Genomic DNA, 12,335 nt, shown 5'->3' on the forward strand with positions numbered 1-12,335 from the left:
GAGCCGACACTAGCCCATGTTAACATATGCATATAAATGGTATGGTGAAGTCAGAAAATTGATATCACCATTTTAATTATTTTAATTTTCATACAAATCTGATTTTATAAATTTTATTTTTATGAACATTTAAAAAATTAAAATGATGATATCAAATGACAATGCCGGAAATTGGCGTCTTTTTTATTTCGCGCGGCCATCGACCAATCTTTGTTTTTTGATTACAAAATAGTGTAATAAACCAAACTTACTATGACATGTATACCTCTAAACTCAGTCTGAACTGAGTTACGAGCATTAGAAGTTTGATGATTTTCATACTAGACTTGCTTTTTGCGCGCAAAGTTTTGTAAGAAATTGCAACAAACTAGTGAGATTGTATGTGTAAACAAACAATACCATCCATTAAAGGCTCCAGACATCAGTATAGAGCAGAATCAGCGCAATAAAAAAATAGCGCAATATTTTGTTGCAATTTCTTACAAAACTTGCGCACAAAAAGCAAATCTAGTATGAAAATCATCAAACTTCTAATGCTCGTAACTCAGTTCAGACTGAGTTTAGAGGTATACATGCCATAGTAAGTTTGGTTTATTACACTATTTTGTAATCAAAAAACAAAGTTTGGTCGATGGCCGCGTGAAAAAAAAAAGACGCCACCTTCCATACAAAATCTGGCATTGCCATTTCTGACTTCGCCATACCATTTATATGCATATGTTAACATGGGCTAGTGTCGGCTCATATACCCATTTACCTAACACCCTGTATAAGATGTTTCGCAATGTTTGAAGTGACCAGTCGCACGCAATATTAGTGTTGTTAGTGGGCGACTTACTGGCGAGGTGGGAGCGTCACCTGAGCAGTCGTCGTGCAGCGGACACACCAGGTCCACCAGGTCAAGCTCGTCTTTGCTCTTCTTGCGCTTTAGAGAGAACTGGCTCTTCTTTGGTACCTGGAAGGGGAAGGGACGAGGAATGAGCTACGAGTATTTGCGCTACTAGCGAGTGACAAGACCTTTTTTTTGCATAAGATAATGCTTTGTGCGGGGCCTACCAACTAAAATTCGACGGGGCCTTCTGGGCCATTGAAAAGAAGCCGCGAGTTACTGCGCTAATATTGAACATTCGTCCACGAGTGACAGGACCTTACTCTAGCTCGTCTACAATCCAATCTAGCTAACTGCGCACCACACTTGAATGAAACTCTCCCTCGCGCCCTCACACGCAAACCTCCTTGCGTTCGTCCCGTTCGATGTGACGTCACGGCTGCAGTTAACTCGATCGGATTGTACAGTGAATGCAAATGCAATGATATTCATATTCATAGTATCTGCACTCACCAGTTGTTAAAATCCGTGAGCAATATTAATAAGGAATAGTTTCTAACCTTGTATTTGGTTGTCGCGGTCAAAGGCTGGTAGCCTAGGGTTTGTTCCGCATTTCTCTTCTGCTGTATCACATCCCTGCCTAATAAGTCGTTAAATCTGAAAATGCACAAATATAAATTATCAGAAACGGACAAAATATTTATATGTGAGATAAAATACTGAATTCAGATGATGTTATATTACCTCTGCGTTAGATGCCGCCGTAATAAGGTTTTGTTGGCGGGGATGTTTAGTAACGCCGCTAGAAGCTCTGCTGTGAAGCGTGGTTCTAATAACATAAGGCCTCCATGGACTCCTGTAACGAAATTATAACAATTCGTCATTCATAAAGCTAAGATTTGTTTGTGTTTAGATTCGTCTCGCTTGCACACATTCATTTATTCGCAAGAGCGTGGTAGCTTATCGAGGCTATGGAGTGTACTGGCCATTAAATTTTTCATCTTTCTGTGACGTCACCTGCTCCGCGGAGGTTGGGCGTGTACTCCGCAAAGTCGACCTCTTTTAACCACCGCATGGAGAGGCTAGCTATTACGTACTGGCAGTTCACAAAATAATTCTACATAACCTGTCAGATTTGAAAAAGGAATTTTTAATTTTTCTGTGCGGTCACCTGCTCCGCGGAGGTTGGGCGCGTATTCGGCCAGGTCAATCTCCTTGAGCCACTGCATGACGCGGTGCGAGGACCAGCGCGCTTGAGCCCTCGCCTCGCCACGGCTCGCCATCCACCACCCGCCAGTACATTGTCTACAGAAAGTGACGTCACCTGCTCCACGAAGGCTCAAAGAAGTCGATCTCTTTCAACCACTACATGACGAGGCTACAACGTACTGGCAGCCAGGAGTTCTACATAACACGTGACGTCACCTGCTCCGCGAGATTGGCGGCGTATTCCGCAAAATCAACTCCTTCAGCCACGTCACCATATCACGACACGGCTATCACTTATTGGCTGTTTGCAAGAGGTGGGACTATTGGTTTATTAGTTTCCTCCTAGAGCGAATTTGAAAATAGAATAGGTTTTTTTTCTACAATAAAGTGACGTCACCTGCTCCGCGGAGGTTCGGCGCGTATTCCGCCAGATCAATTTCCTTGAGCCACTGCATGACGCGGTGCGAGGACCAGCGCGCCAGCCCTGTCGCCGGCTCGCCGTCCTCGCCGCCTGTCGCTTCGCCCTCCACGGCTCGCCGGATCATCGTCTCCGGGTTGAATTTGTTCTCGCGGAGGACTTGGATGCCTGTAAAGATGCAATGAGTTGTTGAAATTAGAGAAAATAAATAAGGATACTGGGAAATGCAAAATCAATCATCTAAGGTAGTGTGCAATCTGAGGGTAGTTGACACTAATAGTCGTTTGACACTTTAGTTAGAGCTGTCAAAATGCAATATAATGGCAACCCTGGAAAGGCGAAAAGGCGTCACTTTTTGGACTCAGTTGACTTTCTTATTTACTGATGTCAAATTCTAATTTACGGATAGTTAGAAAAGTAATTATGTTTACAGCGATGAAGATAGTTACACAACTACCTCTTAAAGAACACTCTTAAAGAGGTTATTCCTAAGTACTGAAAAGAAGGGTGTCTACTGTCTACTCGTCTAGGTATTTCATGTTGCTGTCGCACTCGCACACTCACTGCGGGCGCTCGTCGCACAGTCGCGACAGCAATATTATTACGCGCGAGCGATAAGGATGGGTAGCTTGGGGTTATTGGACAAAATTCTACGTGCTCACGGACCAGGCTTTATACGGCTAGATGAGTACTCTGCTCTACACTCACCGCGGCGTATGGACAGCGCGTGCAAGGCGTGCGTGACACGCAGGTGCGCGTGTAGCTCGCTGTGTGACAAGCGGTGCAGCAGGCGGCCGTCCAGCGCGGCCTCGCTCGCGGCCCCTCGGGCACCGCACAGGCCGATGTCTTCTAACCAGCGCTGGGTCTAGCTGCCCCGACACTAGTGTTCCGCTTATACGACACTAGGCAGGGTACTCACCTGCCATGTAGCACGTAACTTAGGTAACGTATTACGTAACCAACCTTCAAGTGAGTACGGCTCGTGCACGGTCATCGCGTATCTGGCTGCGAGCTCCTGAATCCTACTGCGAGCCGCCTTTGTGCTCGCAATGATGCCGCCACTCGGCGGGTCGCTACGATCTCCCTGCGAACAACGCGCGAGCAGCTCGCAGCGGGCTCTTGATACAGTATCTGATACATCACATGCTACACGGCTAGGTGAGTACTCTGCTCTACACTCACCGCGGCGTATGGACAGCTCGCTGTGCGCCAGGCGGTGCAGCAGGCGGCCGTACAGCGCGGCCTCGCTTTTTTTTTTAATCCACAACGAGGAAGCTTTTGGCCTGTATCTCACCTGATGGTAAGTGACGATCAGGCCGAAGGTGGAAGCGAGTTTCACCCGGAATCCTCAACCACGGAGGAACTGGCTATCTTACCTCTAACTGCCGGAACACAACAATGCTGTTAACATTGTTGTTATGGCGACAGACTTAGGTAAGATGGTGGTAGCTAGTCAGGCGGACTTAGGACAAGCTTGCCGCCCCTCGGGCGCCTCATACGTCGATGTCTTCCAATCAGCGCAGCGCCCACGCCGTATCCAACTGCTCCCACACTAGTGTGCTGTACGCAGGCATTTACGTGGCCACGTTGTCATACGCTGCGGCCGTATGGTACCGACCTTCGTCGATTTTTGTGATGAGAAAGGTGTTCACTCACCGCGGCGTATGGACGGCGCGTGCAGCGCGTGCGTGACGCGCAGGTGCGCGTGTAGCTCGCTGTGTGACAAGCGGTGCAGCAGGCGGCCGTCCAGCGCGGCCTCGCTGGCGGCCCCGCGGGCGCCGCACACGCCGATGTCTTCTAACCAGCGCAGCGCCCACGCCGTATCCAGCTGCTCTGATACTATAGTCCGGTCGCCGAGCACGTAGAATTTCGTCCAATGACCCCAATCTACCCATCCTTATCGCTCGCGCGTAATTATATTGCTGTCGCGACTGTGCGACGGGCGGCCGCAGTAAATGTGGGGNCCAGGAGTCCTACATAACGAGCTACAACGTATTAGCAGCCAGGAGTCCTACATAACGAGGCTACAACGTATTAGCAGCCAGGAGTCCTACATAACACGTGACGTCACATATTCCGCGAGATTGGCGACGTATTCCGTAAAATAGATTACTTCAGCCACTGCACGACTCGGCTATTACCTACTGGCAGTTTATAAAAGAGTAAAAACGTGACGTCACCTGCTCCACGGAGGTTAGGCTTTAACCACCGCATGACGAGGCTATTACATACTGGCAGTTAACAAAAGAATCCCAAATAACCTGTCAGATTTGAATGTAGAATTATATTTTCTTCTGTGACGTCACCTGCTCCACGGAGGTTCGGCGCATACTCGGCCAGGTCGATTTCCTTGAGCCACTGCATGACGCGGTGCGAGGACCAGCGCGCCAGCCCAGTCGCCGGCTCGCCGTCCTCGCCGCCTGTCGCTTCATCCTACACGGCTCGTCGGATCATCGTCTCAACAAAGTGACATCACCTGTTCCACGGAGGTTAAGTGCGTATTCCGCAAAGTCAACCTCTTTTAACCACCGCATGACGAGGTAATAACGTACTGGCAGCCAGGAGTTCCATGCAGGTTGGGCAAGTCTCGGCAAAGTCAACCTCTTTTAGCCACTGCATGACGAAGCTATTACCTACTGGCAGTTACCAAAGAATCCATACGGTTACGTGGGACTCTTTGGTCGCTTCTTTTAAGGAGCAATTTGAAAATAGAATCAACGTGACGTCATCTGCTCCACGGAGATTCGGCACGTATTCCGCCAGGTCAATTTCCTTGAGCCACTGCATGACGCGGTGCGAGGACCAGCGCGCCAGCCCTGTCGCCGGCTCGCCGTCCTCGCCGCCCGTCGCTTCGCCCTCCACGGCTCGCCGGATCATAATCTAAATAACGTGACATCACCTGATCCACGGAGGTTAAGTGCGTATTCCGCAAAGTCGACCACTTTTAACCACCGCATGACGAGGCTATAACGTACTGGCAGCCTGGAAATCCATGCAGGTTGGGCAAGTATCGGCAAAGTCAACCTCTTTTAGCCACTGCATGACGAAGCTATTACCTACTGGCAGTTACCAAAGAATCCATACGGTTACGTGGGACTCTTTGGTCGCTTCTTTCAAGGAGCAATTTGAAAATAGAATCAACGTGACGTCACCTGCTCCACGGAGGTTCGGCGCGTATTCCGCCAGGTCAATTTCCTTGAGCCACTGCATGACGCGGTGCGAGGACCAGCGCGCCAGCCCAGTCGCCGGCTCGCCGTCCTCGCCGCCTGTCGCTTCGCCCTCCACGGCTCGCCGGATCATCGTCTCCGGGTTGAATTTGTTCTCGCGGAGGACTTGGATGCCTGTAAAGATGAGAATTTTTGGAATTAGAGAAAACACTAAGGATACTAGGTGATGAATTTAAATAAAAATAGTTTAAATTTAGCAGACGCAGTTTTATTGCAGAGAGATTACCACAGACAATAAGATGGCGACATAGAGCGATTTGTCTATTAACTAGAGACGTAACTACATACTAGTGTAGATCTGCTGAATCGGTAAATAGGGTTCAATATTAATAAATACAACACTAGGAAATGCAAAATCAATCATCTAAGGTAGTGCAATCTGAGGGTAGTTGACACTAATAGTCGTTTGACACTTTAGTTAGAGCTGTCAAAATGCGATATAATGGCAACCCAAAGGCGAAAAGGCGTCACTTTTTGGACTCAGTTGACTTTCTTATTTACTGATGTCAAATTCTAATTTACGGATAGTTAGAAAAGTAATTATGTTTACAGCGATGAAGATAGTTACACAACTACCTCTTAAAGAACACTCTTTAAGAGGTTATTCCTAAGTACTGAAAAGAAGGGTGTCTACTGTCTACTCGTCTAGGTATTTCAGGAGGAAAGACATTCTAACGAGCAAGGCCGAACGCGAGTCTAACTCCTACTCAGTGGTGTCGTGACGTGCCCCGACTCTAGTGAAAGTCTAGCTCCTGAATCCTACTGCGAGCCGCCTTTGTGCTGGCAGTGATACCGCCACTCGGCGGGTCGCTACGATCACCCTGCGAACCACGCGCGAGCAGCTCGCAGCGGGCTCTTGATACAGTATCTGATACATCACATGCTACACGGCTAGATGAGTACCCGGCGGCTGTGCGCCAGGCGGTTTAGCAGGCGGCCGTCTAACGCGGCCTCGCTTGCCGTCCCTCGGGCGTGTCTTCCAGCCAGCGCAGCGCCCACGCCGTATCCAACTGCCCCCACACTAGTGTCCCGCTTATACGAGACTAGCGACACTACACTCACCGCGGCGTATGGACAGCGCGTGCAAGGCGTGGGTGACGCGCAGGTGCGCGTGTAGCTCGCTGTGTGACAAGCGGTGCAGCAGGCGGCCGTCTAACGCGGCCTCGCTGGCGGCCCCGCGGGCTCCGCACACGCCGATGTCTTCTAACCAGCGCAGCGCCCACGCCGTGTCCAGTTGACCTGATGCCGTCAGCATTGGGTCGCCGTGACCACCCTGATGACAATCACCAATTAAATATTTAAATATTTCATATCATTTTCTAGGGGTCATTGCAACCGCGCTGCAAAGATCTCGCCGCGCTGGCGTATACACGGGCTGTATTTAGTGTTGCAACGGCAACGAAAGCTATTGCGCATGTGCGCCATTTCCTCTACAACGCAAACAAAAGTGGTGCCACTGCTGAGTCGCACATAATACATCCTTTCCCCGCCTCGTCTCGCGAGTCTATTTCTTATGCCATACAGTGCGCTCCGTCGTCGCATAAAAATCTAAGCTCTCGTATCGCACAGCGGATTCAATTTGACCAGTGGAGAGGCGGAAAGCGCCGTCAAGACATCGATTCGACGCTGCTTAAAGGCTCTTAAGCTATGTAAAAAACTTATCTTGAATCAGCGTGAGCCTCTTGACAATGGACAACGAAAGCGATTTCAATGACCCCGCAAGCTTTACAAACTAGCTCGAGAACTTGAGCCTCATAGACATCGCTAACTGACCAACAGATCCGTAAGCGCCAGCACAATCTTCTTCTTATTTATTTATTTATTTATTTATTTATTTATTATTCATTATTGAGCAATTACATATTTGATCCAAATAGCGTCCTAAATCCATCCATCATTATGCATCGGGTGCTTGACGGCGAGCTCCTTGTCGATGGTCCAAGCCCGCAGCTTCTTGCTTCATAGCATATCGTGCAACAACCGCGTTTATTCCAAAGACTTTACTCCCAGACAAAATACTAGAACTTACCAACAGATCCGTAAGCGCCAGCACAATCTTCTTCTTATGCATCGGGTGCTTGACGGCGAGCTCCTTGTCTATGGTCTGCGGCGAGGCGGCCGCGATGACGCCGCGCGCGTCCGGCGCCCCGCCCAGCCAGCTCCTGGCGGCGGCCGCGTACACCTCCAGCCCGAGGCTCTCCAGCCAGCCGCAGGTGGTTTCGAAGTCCCGACTAATTACTAACTAGAGCGACTAAACTTGACCTATCGAGAGCCTCTTGTCCACGGACTATGAAGAGTGGTCTTAAGTGACCCCAGGAGCTATACAAAATAGTTCCATAGTTGGGTATATCTCATCCAACAATCGCGTTTATTGAAAAGAAACTCCTAGATATCCTAGATAAGTACTACGACTTACCAACACAATAAGCGCAGCAGCCGCAGGTGGTTTCAAAGTCTTGACAAATTACTAACTAGAGCGACTAAACTTCTCCACGGAGAAAAAAGAGGTTCCTTAGTCACCCCGCGAGCTTCACAAAACAGCTCCATAGCTGGGTATATCTCATGCAACAAACGCGTTTCTTACTAAGAAACTCCTAGACAAAATACACTTACCAACAAATCCGTAAGCGCCAGAACAATCTTCTTCTTATGCATCGGGTGCTTGACGGCGAGCTCCTTGTCTATGGTCTGCGGCGAGGCGGCCGCGATGACGCCGCGCGCGTCCGGCGCCCCGCCCAGCCAGCTCCTGGCGGCGGCCGCGTACACCTCCAGCCCGAGGCTCTCCAGCCAGCCGCAGGTGGTTTCAAAGTCCCGACTAATTACTAACTGAGCGACTAAACTTGACCTATTGAGAGCCTATTTTGTAAAGCTCGCGTGGTGACATGAGCTTCACAAAATAGCTGGGTATATCTCATCCACCAATCGCGTTTATTGAAAAGAAACTCGTAGATATCCTAGATGTACTACGACTTACCAACACAGTAAGCGCAGCAGCCGCAGGTGGTTTCAAAGTCCCGACAAATTACTAACTAGAGCGACTAAACTTGACCATCGAAAGCTTCTTATCAACCGACTATGAAGAGGCGTCCTCAGTGACGTCATGAGCTAAACAAACTAGGTCCATAGCAGGGTACCTATATCTCGTGCAACAATCGCGTTTATTGAAAAGAAACTCCTAGACATCCTAGATAAGTACTACGACTTACCAGCAAATCCGTAAGCGCCAGAACAATCTTCTTCTTATGCATCGGGTGCTTGACGGCGAGCTCCTTGTCTATGGTCTGCGGCGAGGCGGCCGCGATGACGCCGCGCGCGTCCGGCGCCCCGCCCAGCCAGCTCCTGGCGGCGGCCGCGTACACCTCCAGCCCGAGGCTCTCCAGCCAGCCGCAGGTGGTTCCAAAGTCCCGACTAATTACTAACTAGAGCGACTAAACTTGACCTATCGATAACCTTTTATCCACGGAGAAAAAAGGCTCCTTAGTCCGACTTACCAACACAGTAAGCGCAGCAGCCGCAGGTGGTTTCAAAGTCCCGACTAATTACTAACTAGAGCGACTAAACTAGACCTATCGAGAGTCTCCTCCACTGAGAAAAAAGGCTCCTTAGTCACACCACGAGCTTCACAAAATAGCTCCATAGTTGGGTATATCTCATCCAACAAACGCGTTTATTACTAAGAAACTCCTAGACAAAATACACTTCCAGCCCGAGGCTCTCCAGCCAGCCGCAGGTGGTTTCAAAGTCCCGACTAATTACTAACTATAAGGGCAACTACACTTGACCTATTGAGAGACCTTGTCCACGAAGAAAGAAGAGACTCATCAGTCACCTCACTAGCTTTACAAATTAGCTCCATAGCTGGGTAATATCTCATCCAACAATCACGTTTATTGAAAAAAAACTCCTAAATATCCCAGATAGTACCTACTACGACTTACCAACACTGTAAGCGCAGCAGCCGCAGGTGGTTTCAAAGTCTTGACAAATTACTAACTAGAGCGACTAAACTTGACCTATCGTGAGCTTCTTGTCAACCGACTATGAATAGGCGTCCTCAGTGACGTCACGAGCTAAACAAACTAGTTCCATAGCTGCGTATTCCTCATGTAACAAACGCGTTTATTACAAAGAAACTCCTAGACAAAATACACTTACCAACAAATCCGTAAGCGCCAGCACAATCTTCTTCTTATGCATCGGGTGCTTGACGGCGAGCTCCTTGTCTATGGTCTGCGGCGAGGCGGCCGCGATGACGCCGCGCGCGTCCGGCGCCCCGCCCAGCCAGCTCCTGGCGGCGGCCGCGTACACCTCCAGCCCGAGGCTCTCCAGCCAGCCGCACGTGGTTTCAAATTGCCGACTAATTACTAACTAGAGCGACTAAACTTGACCTATCGAGAGACTCTTGTCCACGGAGAAAACATGCTCCTTAGTCACCCCACGAGCTTCACAAAATAGCTCTATAACTGGGTATATCTCATGCAACAAACGCGTTTATTATTAAGAAACTCCTAGGTAAAAAATACACTTCGGGCCCGAGGCTCTCCAGCCAGCCGCAGGTGGTTCCAAAGTCCCGACTAATTACTAACTATAAGGGCAACTACACTTGACCTATTGAGAGACCTTGTCCACGAAGAAAGAAGAGACTCCTCAGTCACCTCACTAGCTTTACAAACTAGCTCCATAGCTGGGTAATATCTCATCCAACAATCACGTTTATTGAAAAGAAACTCCTAAATATCCCAGATAGTACCTACTACGACTTACCAACACAGTAAGCGCAGCAGCCGCAGGTGGTTTCATAGTCTTGACAAATTACTAACTAGAGCGACTAAACTTCTCCACGGAGAAAAAAGAGGTTCCTTAGTCACCCCGCGAGCTTCACAAAACAGCTCCATAGCTGGGTATATCTCATGCAACAAACGCGTTTCTTACTAAGAAACTCCTAGACAAAATACACTTACCAACAGATCCGTAAGCGCCAGAACAATCTTCTTCTTATGCATCGGGTGCTTGACGGCGAGCTCCTTGTCTATGGTCTGCGGCGAGGCGGCCGCGATGACGCCGCGCGCGTCCGGCGCCCCGCCCAGCCAGCTCCTGGCGGCGGCCGCGTACACCTCCAGCCCGAGGCTCTCCAGCCAGCCGCAGGTGGTTTCGCAGTCCCATTGTCGTAGGTCTGTTGTTTGCCTAAAAAAAAACAAGTAACATACTCGTACGAATTTCTCATTCGAAATCTACAAAAGAATTTTGCAAAAAATGCCTACGAATAATATGAAATAGTATTCTATGGATCAGTTCCACTGTTCCTTGTAATAGTCCCACAGAAATTTACTGTCGAGTGTTCAACTTTTATCGTTCCTTACCAAGGCTGCTGTCACTGCAGAGTCGCGAGCGAACTTCTCTGAGCGAGCGCGACAGACTGCCCCTCGATGTTACTTTCTCTTTCCTACTCACTTCATTATGATCCTCGCCCGTAGTATATTCTACAATAGTTCCTTACCAAGGCATAGGAGTCATCCGCGGCCGCGGTCCCGTAGACCGTATCGCAATATCGTCTCCTTCCAACCGAATCCCGTCGCCGCCACTGCCTCTGAGCGAGGGGGACGGACTGCCGCGCGGTATTGCCTTCTCTTTCCTGCTTACTTCCTTTACGATTCTCACCCGTTTAGTATCTACTAGAATAGTTCCTTACCAAGGCATAGGAGTCATCCTCGGCCGGGGTCCCGTAGATCTTATCGACGCGCGCGCAATGTCGTCTCCTTCAAACTCCTACCGAGTCGCGATCGCACTTCTCTGAGTGAGAGAGACGGTCTGCCGCGCGGTATTGCCTCCTCTTTCCTACTTCCATTATGATTCTTGCCGTAGTGTACTCAGTACTCTACAATAGTTCCTTACCAAGGCATAGGAGTCATCCTCGGCCGCGGTCCCGTGGATCGTATCGACGCGCGCGCAATGTCGTCTCCTTCCAACCGAATCCCGCCGCCGCCGCTGCCGAGTCGCGATCGCACTTCTCTGAGCGAGGGGGACGGACTGCCACGCGGTATTGCTTCCTCTTTCTCCGCTGTAGGTTTTAAGGTTCGGTAGATGAGTAAAAAGTACAAATAACGGTCTCCAGTAGGTGAGATTTGCTTTATGAATATGTTGTCTAAATTTTTTATAACAATATTTTATTAATATTTACAGGCAGGAAGTCGAATTTTATTAATATTTACAGGCAGGTGGCTATCGTGGCTTCAAGATTCTCATAAGGGAGAGAGACTTGAGTATTCTCATAAGACATTGTATTATCGTGATAGAGTCAATATAATTTTAACATGCAACTAAAAAACTATTTTACGGACACATAAAGCTAATAAACTTTGTGTTAAATAATTATAACTTAATTTTTGAGTGAGTATTAATTATTTATAGCTTAATTTTTGAGCAAAGGATAAATCAATTACTAAGCAGTTAAAATATTTGGCTAACTATAGGATTTTCCACATGTACTGGTGGGATCGGCATGCGGGTCACTCGTTAGACACAGTACAACAAGAATAGGCCAAGCCGGGGTGAGAGACTGTATTAGACACGAGTAGGGCTGCCATCTTTGATTCCAAATAGGAGTTATGAAAATTCTGGTCTTAGGTTGTCTCCTGAGTGTAGGCATGAAAAT

At 48.7% G+C, this 12,335-nt stretch overlaps 1 protein-coding gene across 5 annotated transcripts in view; it reads right to left on the reverse strand.

Moving 5' to 3' along the window:
• Nucleotides 1-12,335, reverse strand: part of Liprin-beta (liprin-beta 1) — a 49,841-nt gene that overhangs the window by 2,771 nt on the left and 34,735 nt on the right. For 3 of the 5 annotated variants that reach the window (XM_028307998.1, XM_028307994.1, XM_028307997.1), the window contains exons 6-12: nt 11,576-11,741; nt 10,645-10,867; nt 6,746-6,956; nt 5,609-5,797; nt 1,574-1,685; nt 1,390-1,486; nt 839-955 (exon numbers count right to left, since the gene is read on the reverse strand). In XM_028307998.1, coding sequence (XP_028163799.1) covers nt 839-955; nt 1,390-1,486; nt 1,574-1,685; nt 5,609-5,797; nt 6,746-6,956; nt 10,645-10,867; nt 11,576-11,741 — 1,115 coding nt within the window. The remainder of the gene's footprint in view (nt 1-838; nt 956-1,389; nt 1,487-1,573; nt 1,686-5,608; nt 5,798-6,745; nt 6,957-10,644; nt 10,868-11,575; nt 11,742-12,335) is intronic. The other 2 variants (XM_028307999.1, XM_028307995.1) reach the window with 1 other exon arrangement.

Source organism: Ostrinia furnacalis, unplaced genomic scaffold (assembly GCF_004193835.3).
Source record: "Ostrinia furnacalis isolate ACB-3 unplaced genomic scaffold, ASM419383v2 OfSCF2378, whole genome shotgun sequence".
In the NCBI taxonomy this organism is placed as follows: Eukaryota; Metazoa; Arthropoda; class Insecta; order Lepidoptera; family Crambidae; genus Ostrinia; species Ostrinia furnacalis.